This window comes from Mustela erminea, chromosome 11 (assembly GCF_009829155.1).
Source record: "Mustela erminea isolate mMusErm1 chromosome 11, mMusErm1.Pri, whole genome shotgun sequence".
Classification (NCBI taxonomy): domain Eukaryota; kingdom Metazoa; phylum Chordata; class Mammalia; order Carnivora; family Mustelidae; genus Mustela; species Mustela erminea.
Window position 1 is genome coordinate 10,988,567 of NC_045624.1, and position 17,828 is coordinate 11,006,394.

Consider the following 17,828-nt stretch of genomic DNA (forward strand, 5'->3'; position numbering starts at 1 on the left):
TTTCTCAACAAATTGCCCTGCCGCACTCCCTCGACGGGTGCTGGGGTCCCCATTCCGGATCTAGGGCCAGCATCTCCCTGCAGGAATGGATACAAAGCGAAGCTTCTAAGGTCCGGGGACAGAGGGCCAGGCTCCGCCCCAGCGCTACAAACACCAATCAGCTCCTGGGACGCCCCCTCTCCCCTGCCCCGCTCGCCCCGGAGTCTGCCTGAGACTTTCCACGTCCTCAGCCTCATCCGCCGCCCACTCCCTTCTCACCTGAGAAGCTCCTTGCCTTAGGGAACGGCCGCTGCCCTTCGGAGCCAGTCCTCTCCGCCCCGAACTCGCGCCGCAGAAAAAGCCGGGCAAACGGTAAGTGAGAGTCAGCGATGGATTCTGGACCCAAAGAGGCCTGGGATCGACAGAGGCCACCGCCCCGGAGCTCTGCGACCCGGGGGTGGGGTGGGATGGGGGAGACCCGGAGACGGAGGGAATGCCCGAGGAGACCGTGTGTGCTGTGGGGTAGAGAAGAATGGGGACTGGTACGGGGCCTCCGTTTGTCCCCAAGGGGAGGGTGGCAGACGTGTTCAATAGAATTTCTTGCTGTTTACCTCTCGGATTCTTCTCTGCTGTCTTCTTGCAACTCGGTCTCTATTTTCTTCTTGCTGCAGTGTTTGTCACCCTTGCTTGTCAGGAGGCGATGACCTTCCCCTTCCCCATTTTCTTGTGCTTTTTTTGTGCGTGTGCTCTGCGAGGAGCTATTGAGATTTGAGCTAAAAGGAACCCTGGAGGTAATGCTACCCATCTCCCGGGGCCTTGCTCTTAAATTATCTGGGTGTTGCTGGTCTCTGCAGGACCACTCCCACCGCCCCCCAACCCCCAACTTTGACCCTGGAAAGGTCAAAGTCCTGACATGCTCCAGGGCTTTAGGTGCCCAAAGGCTCTGAGTGTCTGCGCTGGGTGAGGGAGGTGCGGGGTGCGGGAGGGGTGGTGCTGGTGAGAGTAGGTGCAGTGAAGCCTGCAGAACGTTTAGTCTGGAATGTGTTTGGCCTGAAGCTGTAAGTACTGGATTATACAGTTCCCAGGTCAACCGCAGGAGCTGGCCAATGAGTTGGGTAAACCTGCAATCAAAGGAGAAGGCTTTCAGTATAGGAGAAAAAGACTTATGAATCAGATAGTAATGAAACTTCTTGAAGGAAGTGCAAGCTCAATTAGACAGAAAGGACTGAATGACCTGTCTAGCAAACCATGCGTCCATCCATCCATCCTTCCTGCATCCATCCATCCTTTCATACTCCAAATTAGTTATTTGTCCACCGACTTCATTTCAATATCTTGTTTTCTTTTTTGCTTTGGTTTGATTTTTTAAAAAAATTTATTAGAAAGGGGTATATAAAACATCTAAGAACAGTCTAAAGAATAATGAACAGAATGCCTGACCCTGTCCTAGACTGAAAAATGACACTGCAGTACCACAGTAGCTGCTTAAGCCCTTCTCCCTTCCATGAGAGGTGACAGCTGATTTTTGGATTAATCATTTCCTTGTTTTTCTTTATAGTTTTGTGATTTGTGTGTGTATCTCAAAAACATAGACATGTTTGCTTTCCCTATTTTTAAAATTTTCATATTAAAGACATTATACTGTAGATACTCAAGTTTTTGAGATTCACCCTTGATGATTCCTTCATTTTCACTGTTTATGGTAGGAGTGTACTATAACTTATCCATTCTACATTTAGGTTGTTGCTCATTTGGGAAATGTATTAGTTATCTATTGCTGTGTGACAAATTATCCCAACACTTAGCAGCTTAAAACAAAAACCTATTATCTCACAGTCTCTGTGTGTCAGGAATCCAGGAGGAGCTTGACGGGGAGGGTCTGAGGCAGTATCTCTCACTGGCTGTAAGCAGCATTGGCTGGGACTATATATAGTCTTCTCAAGGCTGAGGGTAGAGGGAACCCCTTCCAAGCTCCTTCAAGTAACTGTTGGCAAGCCTCTTGGCCTCACTGGCTTTGGTTGGACACATGATTTCTTTGCCAAATGGGCTTCTGTTTAGAAACTAGTGAAAACATGGCAGCTTGCTTTCCTCAGGATAAAGGCTCCCTGAGAGAAGAAGAGATAAAGATGAAGGCCAGATTCTTGTTGTAACCTAATCTCAAAAGTGACATGTGATCTTCTGTTTATTAGAAGTGAATCAGTAGTTATAGACAGCACTCAAGAGAAAGGGCTTACACAAAACCATGAATATCTGGAGGCAGGGATTATTGGGGGCCATTTTAAAGGCTGTCTACTACAGGGATATTAACAAATAATGTTCTCTAACATTCCTACACGTGGCTTCTGGTTCACATCCACAGGCTCACTCTGGCTCCCTCAACTGCATACTCAGGCATAGAATTACCAAGTTATAAGATTTGTGTATGTGCAAATTTATTAGGTTATTTCCAATCTGTTTCCTAAGTATTGAGCTGGTTTTTACTCCCTCTAGCAAGACATGAGAGTTTCTATTACTCCACATACTTGTTATAACTCGGTATTATCAAATTTCATTTTTAACTTGTCGGTGCACATGAAATAGTGTTCCACTGTGATTTTAATTAGCATTTCTCTGATAACTAATGAAGTGTCCATCTCTTCAGACATTGGTGAAATATTGTGGTTTCTCTCTCAAATCCTGATTCCTGTCTTTTACTCCTTTTCATATTGGGTTGTTTGCTTTTTTTCTTATTGCCTCATTGGAATGCTTTCCTTATATAATGTGGATGATAACCAATTCTCTGTCAGCTATATATGCTGCAAATATCTTCTTCCAATTTGGTACTTAGTTTTTCTTTCTCTTTATGTCCATCTCTCTCAATGAACTAAGTTTTGAATTTTAATTTCAAGTTACCAATATTTTCTTTTATAAAAAGAAAGTTATGTTCTCAAGCCAATAAATTAATTTTAGTATATTTACCTCTTAAAGCATTTATAGCTTTGCATTTGGCAATTTGTCTTAATCTACCTGGAAACTGATTGTTATATTGTTTATTCAATATGAATAATCAATTGTCCCAGCACCAGTGATCTGCAAGAATTCAGTTTTTCATATACATGAATTTGTTTTAAGTTTCCTAGGCCTGTAGTTATCTATTTCCTTAATGATTCTAGGTTTATAAGAAGTCTTAAAATATGGTAGTAAAATTCTTCCCATTTTTTAATTCTTCTTCAAGAGTTTTTAGCAATTCTTGGATCTTTGATCTTCCATATAAATATATTTTTTAAAGATTTTATTTATTTGTTTTAGAGACAGCACATGCAAGCAGGGGGAGGGGCAGAGGGAGAGAGAGAGAGAGAAAATCTCAAGCAGACTCTGCACTGAGCATGGAGCCTGATGTGGGGTTCAACCATGTGGCCCTGTGATCATGACCCAACCAACCAACCAAGAGTCAGACACTCAACCAACTGAGCCAACCAGATGCCTCCATATAAATATTTAAATAAACTTATCAAGTTCTCCAAAACAAGGAACACACGTGTAAACAAACCCATTGGAATTTTGGTTGATATTGCACTAATTTTATATATCAATTTGGGGAGAGAAGTCCTCTTTAAGATGTTGCATTTTTCCATCTATGAACTTGGTACATAATGCTATTTATTTAGTTCAACTTCAGTGTTTTTTAATGGTTTTTGTAATATTTTTATTGTTTTCCTTCTGCTATGTTTATTAAATTTATTTCTAAACACATTATATTTTTACTGTGATTTTAAATGTTTTCTTTTATAAAATTATATTTTGTAGCTTATTGTTCCTGATGTATAGAAAATCAGTTGCCTTTTATATAATGACTCTATATCAAATGTGACAAACTCCATTAGTAATTCTAAATTTACCTATATTAAGTCTTTCAGATTTGTTACACAGGCAGTCATATCGCCTAAAAATTGGCAGTCTTGTTTCTTCCTTTCCAATCCTTATACCTTTAATTTCTTTTTCTTGTCTTAACTGCATTGGCTAGGGCTTTCAGTATAAAGTTGAATAAAGGTTTTATCCTTTTTGTTATCCTTAAGATAAAAAGAAAGATTTCATTATGTAAACTTTGGCATTTGCAATGGTTAGTTTATAAATGCCTTGTTCAATAATAAGAAAGTTGGATTCTTTTTCTGGGAAGCACTTTTTTTAAATGAGTAGATGTTTTATTATAAAATGCTTCTTCTATAGCTATTGATTTTTCTCATATGTTTTTTCCATTTAAATATGTTAATATGATGAAGATAGTCTTCAGTCTTTAATATTTAATCAACTTTGCATCCCTGGAATAAACTGTCTTTGGTAAATATGCAATAATTTTTATATAATGATATAGACATAAGCATTAGATATTTGCATTTATATATGTGAATTGAGATTGGCATGCAATTATCTTCTTTGGTTCTAACTTTATTATTTGTTGATGTCACCTCATAAAATAAGATGGGTAATAGTCTCACTATTGGTATTCTGTGGAAGAATTTGGGCTAGGTTGGAATTATCTGGTCCTTGAATGTCTCCTCAAATCACCAGCAAAACCCCAGAGTTTACTTTATCAGAAGGTATTAAACTTATTGTTTCAATTACTTTAAGGATTATAGGACTATCTAGGTTTTCTTATGAGTCAACTTTCATGAATTTATTTGCTAAGATATTTAACTGTTATATATATATATATATTTTCAAGCTTAATAGAATAAAATTATTCATAATATTCTGATTATGTTTAGTTTATCATTATTATGACCTGTACACGTTCTCATTTTGTTTTGACTAATTTTGCCAGAATTTAGACTACTTTATTAGCTCTTTCATTTACTTATACACACATACATAAAACTTAGTTTTTTTTCATTAATTGTTATTTATTTTATTTGTTCTTCTTTGAATTTTTGGTATTTATTTTCTAAGCTTTTAAGGTATATGCTTAGCTCATATGCTTAACTCATTAAGCACTTAAATTTGTGTCACTGCTTTTTAGCTATATCTCACAAGTTTTGACATGAATATTTTGCAATTATGTAGCTGTAAGTATCTGTAATTTTCATTATGGTTTCTTATTTAAGCCATGCGTTTTTTCACAACAATGTATTTTAATTTCTAGTTACTCACATGAAGATTCTTTTATTATCTTGCAGTAAATGTTGCCTAATTCATTATGTAGTCAGAGAATGTTTGATATCAGTTCCTTTAGACTTTTGAAGCTAGCTTTATGACCTAGCACATGGTCCGTTACATTTGTGCACTTGAAGATAATGTGTAGTGTCTAATTAATTAACAAGTGTGGCAATTATACAATCCAGATCTGCCATATCTTACCAATTTTTTATGTTTGAATTGTCAATTACCAAAAAAAAAAGTATGTTACAATCTCTCACTGTGATGGTAGATTTTGAAATTTCTCATTGTAGGTGTGTATAGTTTTACTTTATGTATTTTGAGGCTATTATTAGTGAATTGGAGTAAATTGAAAATTTTAACCTTATGAAAGGATTCATTATTATGGCTACCTATTAATGCTTTTAGTCTTAAACTCTTAATTTGCTCAGCTATAAAGTCAAGGTTTCTTTGACTGGTGTTGATCTTGATTGGTGATTACCTTTAAGAAAGATTTATCTTTCATCCTTTGACTTTAAATCTTTCTAAATCTGTTTTAAGTCATATATAGGTCACAAACTTACCTGTAGTTTTTCATTGCCGGTTTTGAAATTATTGCTTGAGGAGTGCCTGAGTGGTTCGGTTGTTTGGGCATCTGACTCAGGTCATTATCTCAGAGTCTTGAGATTGACCTCGGCATCAGGCTCCACACTCAGCAGAGATTCTGTTTGAGAATTTCTCCCTTTCTCTTGACCCCTCCCCTTCCCAAACAAATAATTTTGAAAAATAAGTACATAAAATTAAAAAAATAAAATTAGTGTTTGACAATTTATAACTTACCATTGAATAATTTATTCCAATTATTTTTATTGTGATTAGTAGGGCAAACAGATTTATTTCTGTCTCTCCTTTTTTTTTTTGCTAATTACTTTTTGTCTGATTTATCTATCTCTTTTATTCCTTTGTTTCCCCATTTTACTACTAATCTTATTTGGAAATTATGTGTTGTAATGTTTTAGGCTGAATGTTTTGTATAACACATTGAATTCATAATATTTATTGGGGTATAATTGAGAAAATTTTCATATATATAAGATGCACATTGTGATGTTTAGATATATGTATACATTGTGAAATGATTACATCAAGCTAATTAATATATCGATCACCTCACGTAGTTTACCTTTTGTTTGTGTGTGTGTATTAACAATTGAGATGTATTATCTTAGCAAATTTCAAGTATATAATACGATATTATTAACTATAGTCCCTGTAGTATACATTAGATCTCCAGAACTTATTTATGTTATATACCTGAATTTTGCAGCCTTTGATCTATACTTCTCTTCATTTCTTTCACCTCCCAGCACCCTGCTACTTTTTGCTTCTGAGTTTGACTATTTTAGATTCTACATATAAAGGAGGTCACACATATTTGTCTTTGAATTATTTTGAAATTTTGAAACATTATAATGCCCTCAAAGTTCATCCATGTTGTCACAAATGGCCGGGTTTTTTTCTTTTTTTTTATGGCTAAATAAATTCCATTGTACATATATACAACAATTTATTTATCCATTCATTCATTGGATAATGATTTAAGTCATTTTGATTTTTCATATCTTGACTACTGCAAATAATGCTGCAATGAACATGGGAGTGCAAACATCACTTCCAGATACTGATTTCATTTTCTTTGAATATATACCCAGAAGTTGGGTTCCTGGATAATATAGTAGTTCTGTTTTCAGTTTGGGGAGGAACCTCTATGCTGTTTTCCATGATGACTTTACCAATGTACATTCACATCAACAGTACATAAGTGTTTCCTTTTCCCCTTACCCTCACCAATACTTGTTATCTTTTTGATAGTAGTCCTTCCAACAGGTGTGAAATAATATGTCATGGTTAGATTTGTATATCCTGATAATTAGTGGATTTGAGTACTTTTTCGTATACCTATTGGCCATTTGTATGTCTTCTTTTGAGAAATGTCCATTTAGGTCCTTTGCTCATTTTTTAATTGGGTTATTTATTTTCTTGCTAGTGAGTTGTTTGAATTCCTTAATTATTTTTTGTATTAACCCTTACTGGGGATATAAAGTTTACACTTTCTCACATTCCATAGGTTGTCCCTTCCTTCTGTTGATTATTTCTTTTGCTGTGCAGATGCTTTTTAGTTTGAAGTAGTACCACTTGTGTACTTTTGCTCATTACCTGTGTTTTTAGGGTGATATCCAAAAATTTGTTGCCCAGACCAATATCAAGAAGTTTATTCCCTATGTTTTCTTCTAGTAGCTTTCCAATTTCAGGTCTTAACATTTAAGTCCTTAAGACATTTAGAGTTGATTTTCATATATGCTATGAGACAAGAGTCCAGTTACATTTTTTTGCATGTGGTTATCCAGTTATTCCAACACCATTTATTGAAGAGTCTATCCTTTCCCTGTTTCTTTGTACCTTTGTTGACAGTGAGTTGAATGTAAATGTGTGGGCTTATTTCTGGAGTCTTCATTTTTTTCCCATTGGCCTATGTGTTTGTTTTTATGCAAGTACCATAATACTTTAATTCCTATAGCTTTGTAATATAATTAGAAATCAGGCATATGTAATGCCTCAAGTTTTATTCTTCTAGCGGAAGCATGCCTTGGCAATTTGAGTTCTTTTCTGGTTCATATGATGTTTAGGATTTCTTTTTTCTAGTGTTGTAAAAAATGCCATTGGAATTTTGATAGGGATTGTATTAAATCTGTAGATAATTTTGGTTAGTATGAACATTTTAACATTACTAATTCTTCTAATCTATGAACATGGAATATCTTTTCATTTATTTGTGTCTTCACTTTCTTTCTTCAATGTTTTGTAGATGTCAGTGTATAGATCTTTTACCTAATGGTTAAATTGGTTCCTAGGTATTTTATTGTTTATAATGATATTGCAAATGGGATTGTTTTCTTATGGTTTTCTATATATGAGTTTTATGAATTTTAATTCTATAGTGAAATTCTCCAGCCTTGCTTCTATAATTTTTCAACATATTGACTCAGTTAAAGTCAATCCCTAAGAATGCAAATGTCCAAATCACCTATGAGTCTATTTCTATTATTTGTTGTTTCTTCTGAGTTCTTGGCAATGTAATCGGATTTTTAGCCTTTCCCTAAATATTTTATTGGGTAAAGGACATCATGAATGAAAAATTATAAAGTTATACTTGATTTTATTGTTACTCAAAGAGGATTTTTGGGGGGATGAGAAATGACAAAGCACCAGAAGATTACTTCTATGCTATCAAACATTAGTTTTAAGCTTTTTAAAAACTGAAGTATTTTAAGTTTTTACTTTACTCAAGACCATAATCTTTACTCCAAAGGTGTCATTCTTTTGATATGCCATGAATCCTCTCATGTCTCAACTGAAAGCAGAGTGTGTTGACAAGAGTATATTATTTTTGTGACCTTCTTGACCTCCACTGCTTTATTCCCAGAACAGTATAGCTACTGAAATAACTGCCACCTGCTTAACATTTAACCACCATTTTCAACAAGTTTTGGTGGATTTTTGGAGGTAGCAGTCCCTCTCTGTGTGTGCATAGCTTAAGAGTCAGCCAGTGACAAATTAAGGGGAATTTGTACATAGATTTTTTTTATATTCAGTTCTCAGAGATACCTTCTCGTGTGAAATCTTGTCCTATGAGTTCAGTTGGTTTGAGAATCTTGAATCAGTAAGACTGACACTTTTTGCTTGGCCTCACTTTTTCTGCATTATGAACTAGAAAATGCCCTAAATGGAAAATCCCCAGCAGATGTGGAGCTCATGTCCTGTGTGTTTCTTCCCTTGGGATTATAGCTTCTCAAGTTCTCCTTGTGTTGTTTCCTCTTCAGAATCTTCCATTGTCTCCTATATTTTGTCCAACTTTTACTGCTGTGAGTTTTCAGTGGAAGGGTTGTTCCAAATAAGGTATTCTCTCAATGCCAGATTTAAAAATTTCTTATCATTTTGTCTTGCATTTCAGGTAATTTATCTAAGATTATTGTATTTCTTCTTGAGATACATCCTTTAGAATTTCCTTAAAAATCTTTTGAAAATAAATTCTCAAATTTATCTGAAAATAATCTTCTCTTTGTTTTTAAGACACTTGTCATGGAAGATAGTGCCCGGGCAGCACTAGGGGTAAGAAAGAAAGGAGGTAGTATCCAGTTTTAGATTATTATGGATGCCGCTGCCTTGAACATCCTAGTATGTGTCTTTTGGTGATGCATATATATACATTTCTCTTTGGTATAAACCTAAGAGTGGCATTACCGAATAGTCCTTTTTACACCCAAATTATATTTGAAACATCTTAAAAATACAAAAAGTCTAAAGAAAAAAATTAGTAGCCAACCCTCTGCACTTCCATAGATAACCAAATATATCCATATTTTTCCTGCATAAATAAACATAAAAACTCAATAGAAGCATTATAAATTTTTAGCTGAAAATATATATGGAGAGCATTCCTCAAGGTATGACTTGAGCTTGTCCTTTTTAAGAACTGCATAATATTTTATTAGTATGGATTTTTAATAAATTGTTCATGCCGATTTAGCTGAGTATTTACAGAATGTAATATTTCAAAAGTTATTTCATTACATTCAGGATTTCATGACAATCTCATAGTAGAAACTGGAAAAACAGAAACTCTAGAAGGATATAGGATTTTAAATGGTGCTTGTAATGTGAAGTCTGAAACAGAGAGGGGCTAGAACTAGCTGAAATTTTAGCAGATACAGGAAGAAAACAAAGTGTTTATTGAAGATTAAATAAGAGAAGATGAAGAAGAGGAGAAAACTTACAACATAGGAAAGGTGTGATTTGATTCATTTTGTTAAGCTGCTCTTTGTCTTGTTGAGGAGTGTGCTAAGAGTTCCTCATCCCACATTCATCTATCTTGTCCATCCATCCACCAAACAGACATTACCAAACACGTGTTCGTGGCCACATGATGAAGTGGAGAATCTGAAGAAGAATAAAATAAAGTTCTTGACTTATGTTTACTCTAGTTTGGAGACTTTTAATGAAACCCTGAAGTGATACAGGATATAGGAATCTACCCTTTACCACTGAATCCACATTCCTGTGGAAGGTCCAGCCTGGACACTGTTTTGTGGTAGGGGACCATTTTTAACGGTCACTTCTTGAGAATGGTTTGGTCAGGGACACCTTCTTCTTAGGCACCCACAGAATAAGGGCCAGTTCAGTGATGAGTGAAGGGTGAGGAAACAGCAGAATGTACAGAGGCCACACAAATCTTTCAGGCCTTTGGGACCAGCCATAAAAGAGGCAAGTGGTTTTTCTCCCAGCTTCTAAAGTTGAGCTCCCCAAGCTGGATGAGAAGACATGGATTCAAGGCGGGACCATATAGTCAGCTTATGGCTCTAAAGTCAGGTGTTATATCTTGCTCTTACTTGACTAAAATGAGACAGGACTAGGGGGAAAGTTCAAGACTTCCCCACACAGAGAGAAATCATATTTATGGATGTGTCACTACCAGCTATTTGTGCAAGGATATTTCATCTATTTTAGTCTATTAAATTTATCCATTTTTGTTACAAAATAATATATATTCCTACTGAAATGTTAGAGGTGTATGAAGAAAACATACTTAAAACTAATATACTCTTAACTCTCTGAAGTAACTGATTCTGTTTATATAAGCATATGTAATAAATTTTCCCTTACAAAAATGCAAGCTATTTTTAATACCTTGTTAAATGTTCATTAAAAATATAAACATAGATACAGCCTAACTCCTGGCACATATATGTATATTTAACTCATCCTTGTAAATAGTTATGTATCGTTTTATATACAAATCTGTATTTATCAACCCCTCCCTTGTTGGTAAATAGTTTACGGATTTATTTTTTAACAAATCGCTCCGTACCACTCCCGCACTCCCAGAGCTCTGCGGGGACTCCTTCCAGGATTTGGGGCTGCATTCTCTGGCAGAAACAGACACAAAGCAGGGCCTCTGAGGAGTGGGGGCGGCCGGCCAGGCTCCGCCCTCCGCCGTAGCCGCCAATCAGCTCCTGGGTTGTGCCCCTCCCCCCCAGGCCCTCTGCACTGCAGCCCATCTACCCCTGCACGCCTGCCGCCACCACCTCCACCAATTACCGAATCCGCAGGCTGACTGCCCTGTCTCCTTGTCACGTCTCTGCAAAGCAGTCCCTAACCCCTTCAGAGTAGCCCGGTGTGAAAATTGCGGGATAACGGGTGAGTATCGTCCAAAGATGGTTCCGGAACCGGAGCAGGCCCCGGCGTGCGGAGCAACTCCGCGCAACCGGAGTGGGAGAAGGAGCGACCCAGACGAGGTCCGGAGGAGCGCGGGGGAGGGGCGCCTGTCGGGCTGCGAAGGTAGTCAGGGTCTGGGCCCGAGACCGCTTGGGCCTAGGGAGGCAGATGTTTTCCAAAGATTCCCTGTGGTCTCTCCATCTCTGTGTCTGGTTCTTCTGGCTCATATTTCTTGCGTGCTTCATTTTTCTCCAGGAATTTCAGCCCTTTTACAACACTTTTCATGATGAAATATTTCGAACCTGCAGATACATAAAGAAAATAATATAACAGAATTATCAGATGCGGACATTATATTACCTTTGCTTCAGCACACTTGCTCTCCCTGCCCCCCACCCCGTGGGTGTGTATGTGCGTCTCCCCCCACCACTGGTATGTGTGTGTGTGTCCTCCTTTCTAAGAAACAAAACCTGACAGTTAAAATCCTTTCCCTGTCAAATTTCATGTCCATCCTCAGATGTAAGTTAGGGTCTATCCTTCTCACGTATATTTTTGTCTTTTTATTTTTTCTTTTTATGTAAGCAATAGGTGTGTTTTTGTTTTGCATTTTAAAATTTTCCAGACAACTCAGTATTTGGGGGGTTTGCCTTGCAGTGCTATTATCTTGTCATTTGAGACTGGAGAGGGACTTAGCAAGCAAGTCTCCAGTCCTCCTTGTTTATTAGCTCAGAACCCTGAGCTCTGTCAGGAGGGAGTTAAAGGACTAAAGGACATGCTCACTGTCACTCAAGTGGTCCTTCACTGGGCAGGATCCTGAAGGTTCTCTTGATTTCTGTTCCTGTCATTCCCTCTATGTTTTATGCCATTGACCTCATCAACCCACATCCCCTATTGGCTATTAATTATATGATTCAATTTGGGGAAAGATTTAAAGAAGAAAGGAAAGAGAAAAAGGAGGTAGAAGGGGGCTCCAGAAAGGAAATATGACTTGGATTTGGACCAAAACTCTAGTCAGTATATTTAAAAGTATGCATTTTCCTGGAACATGAAGTATTGAGTCTTAGGACAGCCTGAATGTTTTATTTAACAGGCACTGGTCCAGTCTTACTGTATGCCAGTCATTGATCTAAGAACTTTACAAGTATTCAGTCACCTAATTTAGGCCTTAAAATAAATCTGTAATATAGGTACTAATTTTATCATTCCCATTGTACAGGTAAAACTGAGGGCAGAGCAATTAAGTAACTTGCTGAAGCCACTCAGCCTGTAGATTGTAGCATTGAGATCTGAACCCAGGACATCTGATGACAGTCTGAGTTTTTAACTGCTGTCCTAGCTTGCATTTCACACGCTAGATCTAGTACCTGAGGACAATGAAGTCATGGACAAAGTAGAACTCACAGTTCACAGAAGGGAGGAGCGGCTGTCAACTGGTGATCAGAGAAGACTTCAAGAAAGAAATAGAACGGAAATGTACACTAGCTACCTATTGTCTATTTGAAATGTAATATATTCTTAACTTACAAAAGTAACATAGACAATAATGCAAACAATGCAGAGCTATATAAAAGTTGCCCTGTGCTCTTCCTCAGGTCAGACATTAACAGGTAGAGATGTAGCCCTCCCTTCTCCCATCATAGTACAAATACGTAAAGGGCGATTTTTTATTATAAAAATGAAAGCACAGCTAACAGTTTTGTATAATTTTTACCCCCTCCCGCAGTATGTCAAATAAACCCCCTGCCCACAACCAAATGGAGATCTAAGCTTTTCCTAAGAATTCAATAATATCGCACAGAATGTGTCCTATCACTTATTCAGCCTTTCCCTTAGTAACGAATAGTCAGAGAAGTTTGTCTGTAATAGAACGGCCGTCCACTCTGCCAGGATGGGGGCCGCTGCAATGCCAAGCCAGCAGGGCCGGCGACACAAAGAAGCGCTGTCCCCTGCCAAGCGCCGCCCCCTGGGCTCGCTCTCGCGCCTGGGAGGAAGTGGGAAGGAGAAACCCCTCCTTCCCCCCCTACCCAATCCCGGCTGCGCCTCCTCCCGGCTACCAGCTCGCTCGCCTGCGCGCCGCGGGGCTGCCTGCAGGGAAGCCCCTTCCCCACCGCACCGTGCGTCCGCACTGCACCCCCAGCCCTGCCCCCAGCTGCCGCCGAGACCCGGTGAGTGGCCCTCTGCCGAAGCCCCGCAGGCGGGAGAAGGGGTGGCTGGCGGGGAACTCGGCCTGGCTCTAGGGGAGGGCGGTGCCGGAGGCCGAGGGGGCGCGAGGGGGCGCGGGCGGACCTGCGGGACCTGCGGGAGGGGCGCGCCGCGGGCCCGGGGGCGCCGGATCTGGGACCGGTCCCTCGATGATTGTGTCCTGGCCCCCGATGCTGTTTTCTGCTCTGGGCTCCGCGTCGCCGCTGCCGTATTGCTGCCCCTCTCCGGGTTCTGACATCTGATGTTTGTGTTTGCGTGCTTTGTGTGGTGGAGATTCGTACAGGCCCGACCTCAAGAACAGCATCTCCTCCGCAGCTTCGTCGAAGCCGAGGGAGGAGGCGGGGCTTGCTCAGGGTCACACAGGTGGCTGGTGTCAGAGCATCACTTCTGTCCTACTGCCCTTTGATCTTTGCAAACACTGGCTCTAGTCTGGAGCATTCCCTGCCAAGCAGAGCTTTTCCGCTCTGCTCCCCTCCTCCCCCTACTACCCTCCCCACCCCAGGCCCCCTCCATTCCTCCTCTGACGTCACGGACAAGCTCTTTGCGGACTGGCTCTGGGCCTGTGTAGGAAAGTCTGGTTGGAGTGAGGGCCTGGAGAGGAGGAGAGAGGATCCCACACCAGAACTCAGTATGGACAACCCCTCGAATTTAAGAACGACCTGTGTCCCGCGTTGTCCATTTCTTAGGACACTGTCCTCTGGGAGGCAGGCTGGTCAACACTCCAGGGCTTGTGCTCCCCATGATGCTGTTCTCCTGGGAGTTGCCTGGTCAGAGGAATGAGCAAATATGAGAGAGAGAGAGGCCCTGGGGGACTCAGGAATTGAGAAGGGAGTGTAGTAGGATAGGAATAGGGGAATAGAAAAACAGCATTTTAAATCATGCTTACTTTTATGGGAATCGGGGGTATTGGAGAGGACCACAAGAAGGTCTTCAAAATGATTGGTAATGGTCTGTTTTTTAAGCTGGGTAGTAGGTATATAGGAATCTGTTTAATTCTTTTAAAGTATTGTTCTTCCATATGTATTTCATATTTTTTAAAGATTTTTTAATTTATTTATTTGATAGAGATCACAAGTAGACAGAGAGGCAAGCAGAGAGAGAGAGGAGAAGCAGGCTCCCCCATGAGCAGAGAGCCCGATGTGGGACTGGATCCCAGGACTCTGGGATCATGACCTGAGCTGAAAGCAGAGGCTTTAACCCACTGAGCCACCCAGGTGCCCCTGTATTTCATATTTTAAAAAATATATTAATTAAACCATTTTTTTCAATGAAAAATAAATAAGATTGATCTGGGAATATGTAGAACAGAATACAAAAGAAGGGTGAAGCCACCCCAATTCTAGCATAGTAGAAGTTGATGGGCATTGGACAGAGTATTGGATGTATACGGAAAAAGAAACAAGGGGCTCATGGAAGAAAATGGCAAGAAGAAGAGAAGACCTATAGGACTGGATGTCTGTGTGAGTAATCATTTGTCAAAGCCAGGGTAGCTCTTTACTGAAGAAGTGATCCTAGGTCTTGACAACATCCATCACTCCCCGTTATCCACCACGGAGCACCTCTTCGTTCTCCTGGAGAATCCAAAGAACCACACATACCCCTGATCTCTGATACTTACTCTACTTGGATTTGAAATCAAACTATAAAGCAGGATGTGGTGCAGTACCCAAGACAGGCCTGCTACCCTCCTTCCCTTCCAAATACAACTCTTAAAGGGAAACCCCATTTAGGTTGCATGGGGCTCTTTGTGATAGGAGGAGGGGATTTATAAAGCTCTCTGCCTGAGTAACAGGTTGTGCCTTCTGCTTTAGAGGTGTCTTGATTTCCAGCAAGCTGAAAGAGGCCAGAGTTGGCAGAGAGGAGAGAAAGCAGAAGCCCTGGAAGGAAAACCAAGGATGAAGAGAGGGAGAGAAATAAAAGGGATCTCCCCACCCTACCCCACCCCCCTTCAGGCTGTGTTCCTCTGCAGTCCCCAAGCTGGAGTAGCAAACAGGGATTCCGGCATAAACAGGAAGCATTCGGTTAAAAAGTCAAGTGTTGGAGTCATGGATATTGCTGGTTAAAGTGGGAACAGAACCAGCTGCAAAGTTCAAAGAACCCCACAGAGAAGGAAATCAACTTTTTTAGTAGATAAATGCGCAACTGATGAAAAAATGCATTTTAGGTGAGATATGATCAGTTAAGCAATCCATTAATGTATATACTCCATCATTTAAAGTGTGTTTACTTGCTTGTTTAAAGTTCTGTTACCTGTGGTATTTTAAACTGTAACAGTAATATATACAACAATTCAAAGGATGCAGACCTGGTTAAGGAGAAAGAATACTGTTCACCTCTCCCCTTCCTAATGCAGTTAATGTTGGCATGTTGAAATATGGCCTCCATAGATTTTTCTCTTGTGTATAAAATTCTGGTCCTTAACAGGCTTGTCTATTTCTGGAACTTAAGAATGTGGACTCAGTACAAGATTTTTGGGGTTTGAATCCTGGATCCACTACTCACACTTGTGTGACTTGAGCAAGTAACACATTCTCTGGCCATCACATTTTTTGTTTTGTTTGCTGTTTCCCACCTATAAAATAAATAGTGATTGTACAGACTCACAGGTTTTTTTGTCAGGAGTAAATACTTTATGAAAGAAACATAATAATACTTCGAACCTAGAAAGCAGTGTATTGTGATTACTCCTACTAAAATTACTAGTACTATTGTTACTGTCTTTATCCCTACAAAAATGGGCTTGTATCCTAAAATTACAATGATGTGAGGTTTCTACTTAAAAGTATATCAAGGGTTGTCTACATAGATGCAAAACAGATTTAACTCATTCTTTGTAACAGTGATGTGATATTCTATGATCCAGATTATCTTTCTTCATCCAAACATTCTCCCTTGCAGATGTTGGCTTGCCACGCCTGCACCGTTTGTATCAGGCCGAGGCTGCATTACAGTCTCACTCATGGAGCAGGACAGGGGATACTGAGTGTTCCTTACCAAACCCTGGCAGGTAGAAGGAGGCAACTCCACAGGAAAAGCCCTCTTCATTCTGGTGCCCTACTTTTCAAATCTCCAGGCCAACTGCTCATCCCTCTGTCACTTTTCCACAGACATCTCCCCCATGAACTAGCTTGAAATACAGTTAGTGAGACATAAAATGTGAGTTCTGTGCTCTGCGTGTTTCTGGAGTACCAGCCCTGGCAGTGACTAGGGCCCGGAGAGGAGGGTCTGATGGGCAGCTCTTTAGGGTGTAGGTATGCGTGGCTGGCTGGGGACTATGCCCCAGGGTCTTATGTTGTAACACTAGGCTGTGGGGTGGGGTAGCATGCAGAAGTGGGATAGGTATGGCTTTGGGTTAGAGAGTTGCACCCACAGAAATCATAGATGGTTCTGGAAAATATTCCTTGTCACCTATCTGTCTCCAATTGTAGTTTTGTGTGGCAGTGAGCCTCCTTGTACATATTTCTTCAATCCTGCGGCTCTTGTTTCTGTATGAAAGGTAATCAGAAAAGGGATTACTGGTCCGAGGATCTCACCTCTGAAGTGGGGCTGCCCACTGTTGATTACCGTCAGCATCTTGGTCCTTCCAGCAAATTGTGGTCACATCCTCCTGGCCTTTTGGACACTGGGCATTATTATCTGCCTTTATCTTCTTCACCTTCTCTTTCTCCTTTTCCTTCCTCCTTTTTGATAATCTTATAGGCAACATCATGCATTCTGTTTTCAATTGTCTGACTAGTGAAATTGAGCATATTTTCATAGACTAATTGGCCATTTAAATTTCCTCTTCTATGAATAACTTCTCTTAGAAGGGTAGGATTTCAACAGGTAGAAAGAGGTGGGAGAGGGAACAGGAAGGAAAGAGCATGAAAAGAGACTCTAAAATGAAAGCAGGGCATGTCCAGGGATGCCAAGTGTTCTGGAAGCTGCGGAGAGGTTAGGTAGCCAGAGACATGGCTGGAAAATGTTAGGAGCAGCCAGCCCTGGAGACCTCAAACCCCAAGATGAAGGTGTCAGATTTAGCCCTGTGGGGAAAAGCAAAGCTCTGGGAGGGGGTTCTCTTCTGGGAAATAATACTATCAGTGGCTTTAGAAGACTAGAGGCAAGATCAGGCCCTGGTGACTCAGAAACTGGGTCAGTTTAGTCGAGGAATGAATTACTGAGCATCTGAACTAGGTTCCTGGCACTATGGTTGGAAACCATGTACGATGACATTGACGGGACTGTGACCAGCTGGACATGGGACAGGAGGGAGACGGGCACTA

At 40.0% G+C, this 17,828-nt stretch overlaps 2 protein-coding genes across 5 annotated transcripts in view; one reads left to right on the plus strand and one right to left on the minus strand.

Moving 5' to 3' along the window:
• Positions 1 to 223: 223 nt before the first annotated feature.
• On the minus strand, positions 224 to 11,096 carry LOC116569010. The gene is made up of 3 exons (XM_032304932.1): positions 9,927 to 11,096; positions 591 to 1,100; positions 224 to 494 (listed from the first exon to the last, which is right to left on the minus strand). The coding sequence occupies exons 1-3, from the start codon at positions 9,929 to 9,931 to the stop codon at positions 233 to 235; spliced, it is 777 nt and encodes a 258-aa protein (XP_032160823.1). The 5' UTR covers positions 9,932 to 11,096; the 3' UTR covers positions 224 to 232.
• The window catches only part of TCAF1 (TRPM8 channel associated factor 1), a 44,327-nt gene continuing 26,747 nt past the window's right edge, over positions 249 to 17,828 (plus strand). For 2 of the 4 annotated variants that reach the window (XM_032304906.1, XM_032304905.1), the window contains exon 1: positions 13,360 to 13,529. The gene's annotated coding sequence lies outside the window, so the exon portion shown is untranslated. Of the gene's footprint in view, positions 352 to 11,239; positions 11,347 to 13,359; positions 13,530 to 17,828 lie in introns of those variants that run through there. The other 2 variants (XM_032304908.1, XM_032304907.1) reach the window with 2 other exon arrangements.

Excerpts from the sequence above, each read along its gene's own strand:
- LOC116569010 (XM_032304932.1), bottom strand. Across the intron at positions 495-590 it reads AGCAGAGAAGAATCCGAGAG|CACACACGGTCTCCTCGGGC; the intron begins GTAAACAGCAAG and ends TCTACCCCACAG.